The sequence below is a fragment of the Semicossyphus pulcher genome, unplaced genomic scaffold (assembly GCF_022749685.1).
Source record: "Semicossyphus pulcher isolate SPU_LCO1_2020_fin unplaced genomic scaffold, fSemPul1.0.p SCAF_20, whole genome shotgun sequence".
In the NCBI taxonomy this organism is placed as follows: domain Eukaryota; kingdom Metazoa; phylum Chordata; class Actinopteri; order Labriformes; family Labridae; genus Semicossyphus; species Semicossyphus pulcher.
This window is the reverse complement of record NW_027211694.1, coordinates 8597583-8616102: the sequence shown is the minus strand read 5'-3', so window position 1 is coordinate 8616102 and position 18520 is coordinate 8597583. Positions and strand designations below refer to the sequence as shown.

General features: G+C 42.2%; 1 protein-coding gene across 2 annotated transcripts in view; it reads right to left on the bottom strand.

Moving 5' to 3' along the window:
* tmtc2a (transmembrane O-mannosyltransferase targeting cadherins 2a) overlaps positions 1–18520 on the bottom strand; it is a 64458-nt gene that overhangs the window by 12366 nt on the left and 33572 nt on the right. Inside the window, exons 3-8 of one of the 2 annotated variants that reach the window (XM_069671104.1) lie at positions 9525–10359; positions 7854–7968; positions 7096–7181; positions 5240–5424; positions 5003–5081; positions 2708–2829 (exon numbers count right to left, since the gene is read on the bottom strand). In XM_069671104.1, coding sequence (XP_069527205.1) covers positions 2708–2829; positions 5003–5081; positions 5240–5424; positions 7096–7181; positions 7854–7968; positions 9525–10359 — 1422 coding nt within the window. Of the gene's footprint in view, positions 1–2707; positions 2830–5002; positions 5082–5239; positions 5425–7095; positions 7182–7853; positions 7969–9524; positions 10377–18520 lie in introns of both variants that reach the window. The other variant, XM_069671105.1, reaches the window with a different exon arrangement.

Genomic DNA, 18520 nt, shown 5'->3' with positions numbered 1-18520 from the left:
ATGCGGCCTCACCTCTTTTGTTTCATGCCTCAGCACTGATTGCTTCCATATTGCCATTAGACTTGCCATGCAATAAGAAACGAGAGGACTGGGCATATTAGTTTTGCGTCATTAGCTTTTTCCCATGCCCGCAATCGCTCCATGTGAATGATCGAATATCGGGCCGAGATGGCTTATTTCACATTTTCTTTGGCTCTTTTCTCTTTACATTCAATTAAACCTTTTCTGCGGCCATCCATCAGAGGGGTTCAGTCCAGTCAGGGCTGGAGGAAGTCATCATTTAGCAGATTTATGGAACGCTCCGGGTGATTTTTAAAACATAATTTTGTGATATGCTATTTTTTAACTGATTTATTGCTGTGTATAGTCTTCTACATTAAAACCTTGCACGCTCTCAATGAATGTAATTATCTGGTTGTCCATTATTGAGCGGTTTTTCTACAATGAGAAGTAGTGCTGAGCATCAGTGCTGAATGTACCAAAATAAAGCGCATTCAAACCCTAACTTGTCAAATGCAGCAGCTTCGTCTGAGGCCCTGAGCTTCAAAATCTGACAGTCTAAGAACCACTCTCTACACGCTTTAACACATGCACTATGTGTTCAAGTTTATTATTATTTACAAGCAATCAGTTAGGATATGGTAAATAAAAAAAGAGTTAGATTTTCAAAATAAAGCAGCCAAGTTAAAGGTGTTTAATGAGCAAAATCTGGGTAGATTTTCAAAATAAAGCAGCCAAGTTAAGGTTATTTAAGGTGCAAAATCTGGGTAGATTTTCAAAATAAAGCAGCCAAGTTAAGGATATTTAATGAGCAAAATCTGGGTAGATTTTCAAAAGAAAGCAGCCAAGTTAAAGGTGTTTAATGAGCAAAATCTGGGTAGATTTTCAAAATAAAGCTTGCTGTAAAACATTTCCCTATTACTGACTGTTGGACGTGCAATTATTAATAAATGGTTTACATTAAAAACAGTAACAGATATATATATATATATATATATATATATATATATATATATATAGATATGTTTGGTCACCAAAAATACTTTGTATTTTCTATGAAAAACATCGGGTTAAAGTAGCTACTCACCTACAAACAATACTAGCCTAAATAACAATACGTCAACAATTAGTATTTGTGTGACACATGCATTGAACCATGGTCTCCTGAATGAACGTCCCATGTTGGTACGCGATGTACCTAGCAGTGTCATATTTTGCCTCATTGGGCCACTGACCAAACTGCAATGTTTAAAGACTCTGGAGGCTACTAAATGACCAGCCAAGTTTAATTTCCTAAAACAGCACACTGGACACAACTTTCCATGATGCAAACATCATCCTTTTGACCCCAGCTAAAGATCTTTGACTGTCAGCGGGGCTCTAATTTTACAACGGTGCTGTTTGCTAGCACTTTGACCTTGGGAAGAATTGGGGGTTGTACTTGATTAGCTGACAGGCGTGATGTGGACGGAGGGTCACTTTGAAACTTGGGAGTGTTGAGTTTGAGTACTACACATCCAGCACATGTCGGGGTGAAACACGGTACAAGACTTCAGTTTGACCTCTCCTCCCCGCGTCTGCATTGTCGATTGAGTCCGGCAGGACGTCCAAAAATGAAGCTGATGGAGTGATTCAATAAGGAAGGAAAGTAATTGCATTATAAGCCTGTCCACTGGCCTATTGTCCAGGGTCCATCCAATCTCCTGTTCCTGAAGCCCTGAAGTAGTAGTAGTGAAGGATTCGGGCCTCTCTGCGCGGATCCGAGCCCGAGGGAGCGCAGCAGATGTCCAGCCACACTATGCGACTTTAATGTGAACCTTTGCTTTCGTGTGTTATTCTTTGTATATCTTTAAATCTCTTAACAAAGAGGGGAAATGATCAGAATTGAGGTATAAGCCTGTGAGGGGTGCAGCTGCGAGAGTATGAGGCTCTGCAGGTCGTCTTTACTCCCAAGGCAAGGGATCGGAGGAGGTCAGAAAGGGAGCAAAGTTCAACCCCAAACTCGACTCAGCTGTGAGCACATCTGTTGTCACATGTTTTTGTTTTCGTAGAATCGGAGGACAGGAAGTGTGGGTTTTTTTCGGCTGAAAAAACATTGAAAGTCGGGCAAACTTGGGCGCCCTTGACTCTTTTGAACACAGCGAGGGACAGAAAACACGGAGATAATCTGGAACTCATCCCATCACAGAGGGAAAGCTCTCATCTAACACCAGAAACTGTGACCTTCAGACGTCACATGGATTTTTAAAGCTACTGTACGGCTGGTTTTTGGCTTCAGTCCAGGATTGAGGGCAAATCAAAGTCTCCAATAAACTACTTTTCCCTCCCTTTTCCTCCGTATTAGCACTTTAGAGGTCAAACACTTAAACCGTGAATGCCTTAAATTTCTTCTGCTTGACTTTTGATCCGGCGAGAAGCGTTTGTTTAGCATGCACCCTTCAGAGTCAGACCCCTGCACCTCATAATAATTATCACAGCTCTTCAGGCTCTGCAGAGGAATCAATAGGATGAGTTGGTCTCGCTCCGATGTCCCGTAAGTCACTCAGCATGTATTATTCATCGCTCCACTCTGCCACTTCAGGTCCCGTTTAATTACACTCTGCCTGCTAGTTACCCACTTCAATCGTCACGGAGATAATGTGTTTGCTTTCTTCTTCCCATGTGTATGTGTGTGTGTGAATGTGTGTGTGTGAGTGAGAGGACTTACGATGATGGACAGGAGTTTGCCGTATGTTAGGTGGGCAGGGATGTGGTCGGGTTTGGCTCTGAGGGACTCTCTGTACCAGTGTTCGGCTTCCTCCAGTCTGTTCAGCCTCATGTAGGCCTCTCCTAAAAACACACAGGAGTCGAGGTTAGTGTTTCGGGCATTATGCTGTTTCACATTTTAAGGCATATATATAATGTTACAATGTTGGATGTCTATATTTAACGTGGGTATTTCAAATCTGAAGGTAAAAGTATGTTGGAGTAATCCCCAGGCTTTTCAGCTCAGTCTGCTGTGAACGCCAGGTTTCACACAGTTTTTTCTACATGCTGCACTTTGTGACATCACAAAGTGCAACCAAGCAGGCTTTCAGAGAGCTGGCACAATCAGAAGACAGGGCTTGAAGGGGCAGGGTTTCTTAAAGGGACAGAGCTAACTGAGTCGTTTCATGCAGAGGCTGTATGAGGGCCTGCACAGAGCCCCAGTGTGAGAAACATGATGAGTTTTTGTAACTGTAAATGATACTAAGCTACTCCACAGGTATCACAGAGTGAAACATGAAGCTTGAAATTAGCATGATACCCCACCTTTAAGTATGGCTTTTTTTACGGCCTAAAGGCTTTAGAAGAAACAGGCTGCAAATTCAGAAACGATGCAAGTTCAAAAACATATGCAACAACGGAAACACGACGCAAATGAAAATAACATGCCGCAAAACGCCGAACTAAACACATTTACATGAAATGTGATGCAAGTACAGAAACGATGCAAAGTCAAAAACAAACAAACAAAGAAAAACACAGCAAACCCAGTCAACACAACGGATGTTCTCCAGGCTTGTAGGGGGCACTGTTTTCTGGGTTTGTGTGTTGTTGATTTTGGATTGTTTCTGTATTTGCGGTGCGTTTGATGTTAATGCGTTTTTTGGGGGGTTTTTTTGCTTATTCCAGAACTTTTTTTCATGTGCAGCACGTTTTCTTCATTACATGTGTTTTTAAATTTGCAGCCTGTTTCTTCTAATTGAAACTGTTTAAGCGACTCTAGTTTGAGTCCTGGTTCGGACTAAGAGGGCTTTTCTGTGGGGAGTTTTCATGGTCTCCCTTTGCATGCTCCGCTTTGTACTCCGGCTTCAGGTTCATTGGTGACTCTAAAATTGCCCGTAGGTGTGAATGTGAAAGGTTGTCTGTCTCTATGTGTCAGCCCTGTGATTGACTGACAATCAGTCCAGGGTGTAACCCCGCCTCTCGCCCAATGACAGCTGGGATAGGCTCGAGCCCCTCAGGACCCTGAACAGGACAAGCGGTATAGATAATGGATGGATGGATGGAAATCGTTTGTGCTATTGTTTTAGCTCTTAGCTACACTGACAAATTTTTGGTATTCAGTAATGATTTATTGACAAAAGTTTTGGAGGGAGAACAGCCTGTCAACAGCCCTCGTGGATTAAGGCTAAAGCAGATGGTGACAGAGGGAACACCTGATTTAGCGTTATGCTTTCATATTTTATTTTTACTTTGGAGCATAAAGATTATTAAGAGTGAGTCAGAAAAAATGGCTCCTTTTTGTGTTTTTTTCATATTAAGTGCAGGATAAATAAACTATCTGGACCCCTCGGCTTCCCTCTCATGCTTAATAAAAACCCCACTGTCGTTCAATCTGTGGTTTTCTTCTGAAGAACAATTGTTGTGTTTAAAACTCCATGAGATTCTGTTTGATGTGAGGACGTGCTGGCAGCCCCTGGGGTAAGAACGACACAAACACCACCCTCCTCCTCCACCTGACAAAACACACTTCCAATTCTCATTTAGCTCGACCGAGGAATTTTCTCAAACATCACCCTGCAATCTCAACTATGCGCTCAGGATGGGCTTCCAATAATGTAATTAGTGTTACAATAACAAAGAGCGGGACGTGATTTATTACACAGATTAACCTCAATCCTCTGTGCACACATGTACGAGCTGCGGTGCTGGAATCAAACAGGTGGTTCAGGTCTGCGGAGGGTTTGTTTTGGCAACGAGTGAATGTCAATTTGTTGAATTCAATTCAAAACTCAGATTTAAAAGGAAACAAACATGTAAAATTAATCACGAAAGCTCGAGCCAAGCTCGTCCCAGGACTATATTCTGTTACGTCATTAAATATCAAGAGTTTCATAGCTGTTGCGAATTTAATTACATGCTTAAAGTGGTTATTTAACTTCATAGAAAGACTAATTAACTTCAATATTTACTCCCACGGTTTCAGTTTCTGTCCAACAAAAGATTCAGATTGTAACAGACACAAACAAAAACTCACCCATCATGTTGAAAAGGCTGTGTGGTGCAAACTGTCGGGGCATTTTCTGCACCGCTTCCTTATAAATAGACAAGGCCTCCTGTAGTGTAACGGAAAAAATGTGTTGCATCAGCACATTAAAGGTCCTGTAATTGATGAGGGACTACTTTAGCTTTAGTAACCACACAGTTGCCTGTTTACTTCTCTTCAGCTTTTAGTCCTACGTTAAAAATGAGTAATCTCCTTGGACACACTGACCTCCTGCTGGCCCTGCTCGTGGAGCAGCTTCCCCAGGTTGTACAGGCAGCTGGTGACGGAGCTCTTGTGGGCGTGCGGGTCCTTCAAGTTCTCGTCCGGAATGTCGGCGCAAGTCAGAAAGGTGCGTTTGGCCTCCTCCGGGCTGCCCTGGTTCATGAGGATGATTCCTGTGTTCAAGTAGGCCGCTGTGAGGAGGAAGGGAAGCTAATTAGACCTGATGTCCCACAAAAAAAAAGGTTTGTTTACATCTGTAGTTCTTGTAAATACATGATTAAAACAAGCTTTTTTCTTAGTTAAAAAGTCAGAGCAGCAAGGAGACAGAAAGAGGTCATAGGCAGACAAAATTAGCACAATAAAAGTCCTTAATTATGCTAATTTCAAGCTTCATATTTCACTCTGTGATACCTGTGGAGTAGCTTAGCATAATTTACAGTTAAAAAAAAACTCTCCTTTTTTCTCACACTGGTGCTCTGTGCACCTCTCATACAGTCACTGCCTGAAACGCTCCAGTCAGTTCTGTCTCTTTAAGAAACCCCGCCCCTACAAGCCCGCTATCTTCTGATTGGCCAGCAGTCTGAAGCCTGCAGAGGGGCAGAACTCAGTGTTTGCCTCCTACCCTGTGCCCGTGTTACAGAGTTGTCGGCAAAGTGTTGACTTCACTTTTTCGATTTTGAATTAACTCCACTTCGTGACATCACAAAGTGAAGCATCTGGAGAACTATTTTAGCAGGGGATTACTCCAACATACTTTTACCTACAGATATGAAACTTCACCAACGTTTAGTCTGGACATCCAACATTGTAACATTATATATACGTCTTAATATGTGAAACAGCATAATACCCCCTCTTTAATGGAGCAATTTACCCATGGAAAAAGCCACTGTCAGTAAAAGCTGGTGTTAACTGTACGATAAAAGCAATAATATATGAAATTGGCGCCATAGCTGTGGAGAAAGTTGTACAAACAGCTCATGGTTTTGTCCATTCTACATTCCTACAACACCCAGCATGCATTGCGCCTCTCCCTCTGAAAGGAACGGCCCAGCGAGAGACGCTGGAGTGAAACACTACCGTTTCGCTGCAGGCAATGGCTCAGAGCGGTACAGAATCCGAAATATGATGAGAATATACCGGTGGATCGTCTAAAAAATCTTCAGGTCTGCAGTCTACATTTCAAACCTGATGATTTTGAATGAGACATGACATCAGAGGCGGGCGTCCTAGATTGAGGAAGTGTAGTTTAGCGAGCTCCCTGGCCTCCGCCAGATGAGGCGTTTTACGTAGTCTGACGGAGGTTTTCCAGGGCCCAGGAGAAGTGGATAGCGTCCTCCAAAGGCACAGAGCCAAATTGCATTTTTTTCCCTCCCATAATGGCATTAGCTCCCCATAGTAGCATGATAGCACAGAGGTTGAAAATCAGCAAACTGGCCCTTTGTGAAATAGAAATACATTGGGCTGAAAGGATTAGGTAAAGGAAGAATTTAGGAGAACTTATCAAGCTAATAAGGCAGTCTGGAAACCCGTCCTCTCTCATAAAATGTCCTTGGTACAGTAAAAGAAGGACCCTCATTTCACATGCAAGCACTCAAGTGTGAGATTGAATCCCACCACTTCACCGCCAAGCTGAAATAGCCTGAATATGTCCCTGAAAACGACCATGTGGCGAAGAAACACTTAATTCAGCATTAAAAATGACGATGGATTTTGACGGCGATCCAATAACGGACTCTCACTGTGGCTCAAATCTAATTAATCCAAACAAAGGCGGCAGCCAAGATCGAGTAATGTGTGAGAACATCTAATCGCTGATAAATCGCTGCAGTCATAATGTATGAGGAAGAAAGTTTACTTACATGCCAGTGTTGGCCGACTCCCAATGGCCAGTTTGTAATAATGCAGCGCTTCAGTAAAGCGTTCGTTCTCCTGCAGCAGCAAGCCACTAAAAGACAACAAAAGGAACATTTTTAGACACCAAGAAGTCTTACATTTGTGGAGGTAAATTGAGCTTTAACCTAAACTACAGCACGTCAAAGTGATGAGGGCACTTCGGGTGAAAGCTGGGGTATTAAACTGCTAAATCTGTAGCAGCTTCTGTATCCTTTATCCAATATACCAACGCATAAACCAAATGTATCCAACCATCAATCAAATTCACACAGCACTCCGTTTTAAACTCCATCATTTGCTTTCCCGTCTCCCCATGTTGCTTTGCCAGCTTCCTGACACCCGTAACTTGAGAGGGAAGCGAGGAGAAAAACAATGTCAGCATGAGAGCGAGAGAAACGCGGGTCTGCTGTGAGGTTCTGGCACCTTTGACACCTCGTGTTGCAGGATTGGAAGCAGCTCTGTGTTCTCCCACAGGCCCCACAAACCACGACTACTCAAATCAGTAGCAGAAGTTTCAAAGAGCCACCAGGGACACAAAGTTCTTCTTCTTCTTCCTTCCTCTATCAGATCTATTTCTGTTTTCTTCTTCCTGTCTGTCATTTCGACTTTTCCCTTTCCCTCGTCTGCCTCTGCGCTCCGTCGCTGCGTTTCTCAAGTGATGGATGGGAGGAATCGGAACTCGTTCGTGTCAAGACTTTGCAAACAGGACTTCTTAAACACTCACAGGTTATACAGCATGTCGGCCATGTTCCCTCGGTGGTGCAGAGCGTTTCTGTACGCCGTCTCCGCCTCTGCCATCTTCCCCTGGTTCTTCAGAACGTTCCCCAAGTTTCCCCAGGCTAAAGGAGAAACGTGTCAGTCAGAAGTGGGGAAACACAGTGTTGGCATTCATTTAAAAATAGTTACATTCTAATCAAATAACTGCTTGTTTTATTCATCTAGTGTTAATTAGAAATGTGCTGTATTTAAATCATAGCTTTTTCAAAGCAGCTCTGGCATGAAGGAGCAGATGTATTGCGTTCGTCTCTGCGGGTTTGGCTGTTAACAGCAGTTCCCCAAGCAGAGATGTCAGTGTCTGTTACTTTCTCGTACACCTTCCCACGCACCTTTCAACATCATGAACGAGGCTGGCTGCAGTGAGTTAAACAGACACACAGCTGAAGGATATGTGTATTAAGTAGGGCCGGGAATTGCTGGACAATTTCAAGAGATTTCTTAACTTCTTTTTACATAAAAAACATCTAAACTTCTCAAATTGATTTACAGTTAATTGTGTAATTGTTACAACCACTTTGCCTTAAGAAGATACAGTTTTAAATGTATGTTTACATTCAGTGTGTATCCTTTAAGTGTGTTAACAATAACACATCAGCCAGTCATCAGCCCCTTTTACACGGCTAGTTCAAGGCGGGATTATTACAGGATTATGTAAAACGCATTCAATGCTGAATGGTGGGGCAAAGTCATTCCTTCTCTGAGCCGGCATCAGAGCGAGCAACAGAGGCGAAACGGCGTCTGTGTAAACAGCGAAGCCAGCAGGGCGGAACAGCGTCTGTGTATGTGTATGGGAAGCAAGCGCTGTTTGTTTACACCTCACGCACGTCTTGCTTCCATAATGCTGGTTCAGTGTAAAATGGCAAAAGCGGCATGATGGCGGAGCTGCGTTACGGAATTGCAATGTAAAAAGGGCTGTTGTTAGCACGTGAAACAATCATGTCTGTGCTTCCTCTGTCACCATATTTACATGGCGGCCATTTTCCTTTACAGTTCAATATTTGCTTACTCATTTGGGAGCATTAGATAAGAGCTAACGCTTTAGCTGAAACATTTCCCAGCAAAACTGTTAGCTAGGAATGTACACCTGCGGAATGATGATGGTTACATTATCCTCTTGTTAGCAGCATTTAAGCTAGCCAAAAGAAAAATCTGAAAAAGAAAAATGGCTGCTGTGTAAATATGGTTACTGGCATTGCCCTGTAAACTACGAGAGGTCAAAACTTCACAGATTAAGGCTAGCATGCCTTTAAATCAGCTAAATAAAAGACTAAATTAGCACAAGCTCAAGCTAAATGCTAACAAAAAAGTGTAGAAGTTCAGCACAAGGAAAGCTGAGGCATTAAGTCAGCCAGCTGACTCAGTTATATCGGTTGAAAAGCAATATCTTAAGCTTGCTAACGTTAGCTTGCATTAGCCACCAAAAGCTGCAAGTCATACCAGATCTAGTCGGCTTTATCACCATGAATTCTGAGAGTTTCTCTTTATTAAAAGTTACATTATGTTGCTTTAAAATCACCTTTTGGTCCTTGACCGTTTTTGACACTCATTGCTATGCAGAGTTGGCACTCAAAACGTGTTGAGATGTGATCCCCGATGCTAACAGTTGTCCCTGTCTTACCTTTAGCAGGATTCACACTGATCCCAGACTTGTAGAGATTCTCCTCGTTGCTCCAGTCCCTGTTTCTTTGAACAGTTCGGAGTCCATTCAGCAGCACTAGTCCCGCACAGAGACACAACAGTAAGGCCTTGTAGCCTCTAGTCCTTAGTCTGACGTATAATGTTCTTGCACCAGTGGCAACCAGTAAACAGAAGCCTATACTGGGAATGTACAGTACCCTCTCTGCTATCACAAAACCTACATAGAAGAACAGGTTTGTGGCGGGGATGAAAGGCAACGACATGATGCCTAATGAAAACAGTACAAGGTTTTCTGTAGGGGGGAGGGGGGTCTGTGGAGGGCAGTGGTGGAGCCCAGCTGACCCGTTCATGGTGGTCTTTGGTGGCCCCTGGTCTGTGTTATGGTTTGAGTCAGGCGCGTGATAACCATTCCCATTAGTGATTGATTTCCCATTAGCGACATAGGCTTTCCCATTGGTCTCCTTGGCTTTGGATGCGGTGCTCCGAAGGCCAAACAGAGCCAGGAGGATAAATCCACCGTAAAAGGCAACAGTGTGAAGGTTCCTGCAGTCGGCCAAGGACCTCACCAAGGGCACGGCGTCCATGGACCAGTCGAAGCTGAGCCTGTCTGGGCAGAGCAGCAGCCACGCGTTGGCGGCCGGCAGGTGGAGGAACGTCAGCGTCCGAGTAAGGAAATGCGGCGAGTCAGCCGCAGGGTTGTCAGAGTTGGAGAAGTTGGGGGGCTTGTTGCCCATCCAGTAGAGGCGAGCCGAGAGCAGAAGGACCCCCCAGGAAACCAGGACGGCGAGACTCAGCAAAACACTGAGGTTCTTTTTCTGGAAGAGAGGGGGGAAAAAAAGTTAAAACACCTAAATCAACATTTTTGGCCAGAAGAGCTGAGTCAAAGCCGCAATTTTCTGTCCATGCTCCAGAGCACCTGAGCTTGCTTTCATTTTAGGAGTCGATTTTAATACCTGTCACGTTATTTAGCGTCTGAATTAGAGCAGCTGTGGTTCTTTTAAATGCATTTGTGGTCTTGGTAGACAACAAGTTATTAAGAGTGATGTTCAAGCCCAATAAATACGAGACGTAAGAGCTTGATTTACACATTTTTGAAAGGTTGAGGTTTTGTTACGTACAAAAAGACATCCCTGGAATGTTTCTGACAGCTGCCAGGGGGCTTAAACCGCACTCATGCTCAATTATACACGTCTTTGTAGCCCTAACATAGCTTTTTAAATTAAAATGCACCAAAGCCAGAAACAACACAGCTCCGTTTACATGAAAAGAGCGAGATATGACATATTCAAAATGTTGAAAGACACATTTGTATTTGGACAGCTGGGCGCTGTAATGCATGTCACTTTCAGTCAGCAACATTTCGACTGTTTATATCGAAAAATAATCATTTTTAATGGAGTATGTCAGATAGTAACTGGTGAAAGATGCTTTATTTTGAAATTCACATTCAGGGTTCCAGTAAATTCTTAAACGTCAGGAACATTTTATCAAGTAAAGCAGGGGAAACTCTTATTTCTATAATTTGACACACATAAGTAAACCACTTTCCCCTCGCTGAGGTCAACTTTGAAGTAACTTTGAAGCACGAGAGGCTCTCTCCCTAAGTCTTTCCTTGTTGCCTGTCAGGATCGCAGCGAGTGTGACTGCTAATCAGCTTAGGCCTCATTGTGTTGGTATGTAGATGCTGTTTACATCTCATAAGAGCATTAATTCTGCAGCATGATCACAATTAGGTCCTGTGTCACGCAACACCTTCAAATGAACTGTCACACGCCAACCAGGGCGCTCGCTGCAGCCTCTGAATGCTCCCTTTTGTGATCTTTAAAGTGCTAATGGCTGTTTTTATATGCACTTGGAAGGAGAGGCGTTTAGGGAACACTTTATAAATCAGGAAAATCTGTGTTTAAATTAGATTCAAAGCCAGAGGCAGGAACTGTGTGTGACTTGACAAGGCCAAAGGTACAGTCTGTTTCAGTTTCCTCATGCCGCCTCATGTCTGCAAGATAAGGTTGTATTTTTACATGCTTGACCTTTTGACCTTTGATATTTGGCTATTTTTGTCAGTTACAGGAGGGGGAGAAATGGGAAGGGGTTTTCAATACCACATTTTACAATGATTCCTTTGAAATCAGTTAAAGGAATAGTTCGGATTTTTATTACTACAGCCGGGAAAATCACAAATTCGCACCATTCAAGTTCTTTTTATCGGATTTTTAGAAACAATATAGTTACGAAAGGATATTTATGTAGTACAGTTAAGACTTTAAATTCCATGTTCCAATTCATGACCCTGGCATCTCACTGGAACTACTTATTCTAGACCCGGAACCGGCCAGAACTCCGACCACGCGACTCCTTGAGTGAGCTAAAAGCTTTGCATCCACTACACTACTAGCAAGTATTTCATACAACTTGGTGTATAAAAATCCATTTAATGCTTAAACCTCATTTAGTGGTGTTTTTGCCAAGTTTAAGTAACTTTTATTTCATTTATTCAACTTGAATAATGTGATTTAGACAGAGAATTACCCACAGAGACAGCCTGGCGCGGTCCTGACCAGAAGTTTATCAGATGGACTAAAAACGACAAAACATCATGAGTGATGATCACGGACTTCCTATTTTCAGAGACCTTTTTTATCTTTTCTGAGCACTTGTGTAATATGAACTTTATTTGAACCTTTCTTGCGGGGGATTACAAATGTATGTGTGCTCGTGTTTACATACTCTGAATGCTGTAGTATCACTGCGCAGGACAAGGAGTTTACACCTTAGTGATGTGTGTTTTCAGTACTGGGTTTGTGTGATAATCGCCTTCAGAGCGGCTATAACTCAAAGCATTAATCCAGTGTAGTTTCTTTTTATCTCTTAAGTGAGTTTACTCTACTGTGGCAATAATTTAAACTGTGTATAATCGCCTCTGAATGAATCACGCACAGAGCACAGAGCACAGAGAACAAGCTTTCATTTGTCTCATTAATAAACTCCAGGGAGAAATACCCCCTCTCTTCCAATGAGCACGCTTGAGTAAGCTCATGAGTGAACTTCCAGGAACCATATGATGGAAAACACAAGTTATCCACAGCAAACCCATGTTAGGATTAGGATAAGAGCTTTAGCCTTGACTCGCCTGAGACACTGGTTTCGCTTCAGTTCTTGATTTCTGCAGATATTAAATGGAAAAGTGAAGAGGTTACCTGAGGTGGAAGTGCGGTCAAGGCTCTTTACAGGAGGTTACTTGTCAATAAAAAGATGGAAAAGGCTCAGTTCAAGGAGTTCAACATTTTAAAAGCACCCGGAGAGGCAGCGAGGAAGTGAAAGCGGAAAAAAATTGGATATTGATTCGGATGCTGAAAGGTGGAGACAGAGTGCCTTTTACACAAAAAGGGGAGTGTGCGTATTGATGGATGAGCCCATATTGGCTGTCGAGGGAGGAAACTGTCTGAGAAATCCAATTCTGCTTGGTATCAGAAGATAAGCCAATTTCCAGCAAGAGAGTCATTTGTGGTATTTAGGTGGATGAGCTTCATTTTACCCCTCGCTGCTTTGTCAATTTCTAAAGCGTTCCCTAATTGACTTCCCGATCAATCACACCCACACAACTCAAACAAGAGCAGAGGCTAGTTTTCGGTGATTTATTACCATTATTTTACAAACTAAGCAGCTACTAAGTGCAGTTTCCTCGCCAGCTTGAAACCAACGTCATTATTGGTGTGTTCTTAGAAGCAACAAGTTATTTCTTATTTCCTGCTCAACTACGCCCTCTGATTGCTCTAAAACATCCTTTTACCTACCTACTAAGATGTTGATTTATCTATTGTCCCTTCAATTCCATCTTAAATTGTCGCTCTATGGTCAGAAGAACATTGCAAATCACTATTAGAACTAACACAGTGCTTAAAGTTAGCTATTCTGAGTAAGAAAATAGCTTAAAACATAAAGCAAAACTTAAAGCTAATCCTGAATCTACACAGGGAATAACGTTTGAAAAACATCAAAACTTGAGACTTAATTCTGGAAGTTTCTTGGACCTTTGACTGCTGGCAGGAGAAGCACAGGTGTAACTAATCACATTAGGAGTGCCAGTAAGCTAGCATGTTTAACAACACCAGGACAGACCTCATTAAGGTTATGAGTCACACCTGTGTTTGACAAGCTAAACTGCTACGACAAGAAAGGTCTTTTCTGCCTCTATATGTCCTTGTAAGTTGAAAGAAACATCTGGTAAACTAGTTTTCTATAAACATGCAGAAAAACAAAGCAATCATAGCAACTTATCTTTTGACGCTAACCTCATTATCAGACTCATTTCTTGATTTAAACCAGAAGAAGAAGAACTTAAATACCTTTTAAATTTAAGGATTAACTTGAGCTCATATTTTTGGCTAATGCTAACGCAAGAATTAAGCAAGGAAATCAAAGACTTTAATTCAAAGCAAGTTAGCCACAGCAGCTAATCTAAGCGTGTACTTTCAGTGTTTACCTTGAGACAAATAGAAACTCTTGAATGGATTTACCCAAAATCAAGCTGCACTGCTTTCCCCAACACACATGGTTCTAAAGGAAGTTGTAACCTGAACGTTTGCTTCTAGCGTCTAGCTAGCTAGCTCACACAGAGACCCATAACTAGGTTGTCTATAGGCCGTTGAAAAAGACAGTTTATCAAAACTTATTTTTGTAAACTTTATATTTAAAGAGTAAAAGACATAAAAACTGTGTTTTGCGAATCGTAGAGATTACTGTCAAAAGGAGTTTAAGACAACACAGGCCCCTGGATTAGCTATTGTGGCTAACCGAATGGATTGAGATTCATTTCAATTGAAATCAAACTTTATTTGTAAAGCTAGGAGTCTTGCGCTACTTTCCCCAACACACTGTTTTGAAGGACTGGAGTTACCTGAATTTTTACAACAGCCAACATATCTAAAGTTACACAACCAACTTCTCAATAAAAGCCTTACTTCTAGTGTCTAGCTAGCTAGCTAACACAGAGACCTACAACTAGGTTGTTAGGCCGTTGACAAAGACATTTGATCCAAGCGAATTAATGTAAACTTTATATCTGAAGAGTCTTTGGTTTAAGTAATGTAGAGATTACTGTCAAAATGAGTTTTAACAACACAGGTCGCTGGATTAGCTAATGTGGCTAACAGCATAAGAATCTACTTCCTGGGCAACTTGCTGGCTAACCATACATTTTTTATCAAAGGTGATGAGTTCGAAGTTAGCATGTTTTGAAGGTCTATAATTGACATTATTATGATTGTATCAGAGGGGACATAAAGAATGCAAATAACAAAATGGCTGCACAAATAGCAAATATATTATCAGTGTTTGTCTCAAAAGTTTTCAGGATTTCTTTCCTCTAATCTCACAGTTTTCAGTCTTCCTGCTGTCTAATTTAAAAATCCTGGGAACTGGTTTTAGCTTTGATTGATTGGCCTTTATGAGATCTGTGCGTATCCATGGAGGACGGCTGGCATAATCCCCCGCCAGCTGTCAAACCGAACATCCCGCTCGCTCCAAGCCTTTGAACCTCACGCTCCTCCACATATCTCCTCCAGTCTGGATCCTCATTTGGAAATTCAGCGTCAATTTCTGTGGCTTTCCCTCTCGTACTTTTTACTCTCTTTCAGTTTATTACCCACTTTCTTTCTCAAGTTTACCCTTCTCTCATTCTCTCCGTCTCCCACTTTCCGCACATAAACATACAGTATTAAGCTCCCAGGCCTTCATCTTTTAACAGTGCCATTCATTACTAGCTCTCTTTTTATTAATCCCAGAAGTGTGCGGTCGGCATGTTGACACTGTAGCATGCAGAGTGTTTAAAACATGTCTGAAGAAACAGCGGGACACGGCTGACTTCATGAGCGCTCTGTTTAAAGCTGCTGTGGACTGACGAAGGACAGCGGGGGATCAATCTTCCGGACTTTTCCAGTTAAAGTCATGTCCAATTTAAACTGCCTGTAACTTTTTCCAGCATACTGGGATTTTTTTTTTGCTGCTTGTTGAATTAAAATGTTATCTTGTTATCCTCCGAAATCTATTTTCGGAACTACGACTTCTTTTTCCAGCTCTCTAATGTCTTCTGGATACCGCTGACTTGGCGCGACTCACCCAAGTCATCCGACATCAGCAGCAGCATGGCTGGCATTGAGAGGGGCTGACTTTGATAGAGTGACCTAATTACCCCATAGTTCTCTCCATCAAAGACTTGCTGCTGCTGGCACAGAGACCTGTAATGGGACGGGTCACGGGTCGAAGCCTCGCATGCTGTCCACCAAGACAGCGATCAAGCAGGTTACTTGACATTTCAGGAGCTTCCTGTTGGAGTTATATAGGGCATCAGTGTGAATGGAGGTTCAGTGCAAAGTCCTCGATGCTCTTGATGCACTGGGTTGAGCTTTGCTGGCCCCTTTTTCATAGTTACTAGGGATCAATTCTGAACAGATTAGTTCTTAATTGGCGTGTATAAGTGATATAAGCCCCCACACTTGCTACTTCAAATGCTTTGAAACCAGATTAAATCACATGTGATTCTAAGATGCGACTTAGCCACAAATATGTCACTGTTTTCTCTCAAATCTGGTTTTATTATGCTACATGTAAAAAAGTGTTTGAACAACCCTAGCCAAGACGATACTGGCAGTGCTCATAAGAAAAAAAACTCCTTAAAAAACTATAAAATAACTTTAGCATTTTAGCTACACCAATCATAGCATGTTAGCTAACAATTTTCCCTCCTTGCTAACGTAGCTTCTTTTCTCATGCGCTCCCTTGCTCTTAACCCTGCTCTGGTCTGCTCAGTAAAACGTGCTTCTTGCTCAACTCAGATTTCACCCTCACTTCAATAAACAAAAACACTTTTTAAACCTAACTGTTGATTTAGCAGCAGCCGATTTTTAGCAGAAAACTGTAAGCGCACCGACGGATAAATGCACTCTAGGTTGGGCATTCTTCAAACTCCTTGTATGAGCATTATTGGAAAAAGATGGAGCGCAACATAAGGCAATTTTATTTCCAAAAAATCCGCTCTAAGATCCATCCAAAATCCCTCAACCGCAAGTTACACCTAGCATGAACAACTAGCTAGCTTGCTAGCAAATAACTACAAACTCGCAAATACTAGGATAAATCACTTGTACTGCCTGTGAGCAAGAGAAGTTTTAAGAGGCTTTTTCTAAGCTACTTCCAAAACAGCTAATTTCAGCTTCCATTATCAAAAGGAGAAACACCCAATGAGTGACACTTCCTCGTTTACTAATGTAGTTACTCTTGAGAGAAGTAAAAAAATTGAAGAAGCATAAAGTGTGATGTGATCTAAGAGAACTTGTTGCATATACCAAATTATATTGTGTTTAAAGAACATGTTTTGGTGCAATAGTTGGTGGTGGAAAACTTTAACCCTTCTTTCTTAAATATATTTTTTGGCCTTTTATGCGTTTATTGCGCGAGAGGACAGTGGATAGGGTCGGAAACAGGGGAGGAGAGAGTGGGGGATGAGGACTGTAGCCTCTGTTTATCTTTCACAGTACTGCTAAACAAGGTGATGTATATCTGTCGTAATTTTTCCAGTTTTATAATTTTTCCATAATATCACTACTGGCACTGATAAGTTTTTTGTTTTTCTCTGCTTTTTCCAACAGAAGGAATTAAAAGATCTGCAGTGAAAACTCTCTCAGGTGACATTTCTGCTAATTAAACTTGAGTCGGTTATGCAAATGAAAATAAAATGATACAAACTTGCGAACAGATGGCACTCATCAAGTTAAAATGGAAATTTACAACAAGCCTGTGCAGTAAAGTTGGTCTGAATCCAACTTTTTTTTCAAGACAGGCTCGGGATAGGAAGAATAAATGTTCTCGCTTGAGGTCGAATGTCTCGATGCGCAACAAAGTCTTAAGGTGCATTACGTCTCGCATTCAGTTTACCCATGAATGCAAGGTAAGTAAAGAGCATGCAGCAGAACCTGCAGCGGAGGGCATCATTTCACAGCCTGCTGCTGCTGCTACAAGATAATTGGCAGAACATCCAATAAGCTGTCAGCGGGGAGGAGGAGTCCGTAACACTTTAGTAGCAAGACCAAAATCAAGTCTCTCTAATGTCTATCTCTTATTATTATTTGACTGCAGGTGCACACACTGACTTTCATTAGAAAAATGTCCTTCCAACTAATCCAGTCCTTTTCTTTTATTTGAGTAACCATACTTAATTTCACACCTCTGACTTCATCTGAACGGTATAATCACTGACGTCTTTGCTCAGGCACGTAAATGCTTTAAATCCTCGCACGACATTTAATCAAACGCCTTTAATGAAATTAATCCTCAGGCTGACTTTATCCCACTACCAAAATAAGCAAACTATTCCTCAGGGCCCCGTCTAACGCCGCGAGCCTCGTTCATCAGCGAGTTGTTTCAGCCACTGACAAACCAAGAGTGGAAAGAACAAAGACGTTATGTTGCGATAATCCCGGCATCGTTCTGCTGCTGCAGTCCTCGCACCACACCTTCCTTTGTCTCCATCCATCACTTTGTAACTCTCCCCCCCCCACCCCCGTCCCACCTTGTCTCATGTGAAAGCTCATCTCAGTCTGATTAGGGAGTTAATAGGATGAGAAATGGAGTGCTGGCCAAAGCACATCTGCCTCCCGTGCTACGCCAAGGCTGATTTGCATTCTTTTATTGTTTGTGGCGGCTGTGAGGGAGCGGTCAGGTGATGCGATGCGAGGGAAGGTTCGATCTTTTGCTTCATTGCTGAAGAAATACAGTCCCTCCAGGAATTTGCAGGCTTTTTGGGGGGGGATTGCTGCAGCCTGATTTTGTAGCATTAGCATAGCAAGTTGCAGTTTTTCCAGCTTTTATTCCCCCAATAGAATTGCTGAAGCAAACGTATTTGCTTATAAGTGTTCATAGTAACCTTACCAAAAAGGCTCTGATTTACAAAAATATCAGTTCCTTCAGGATTTCGCAGGT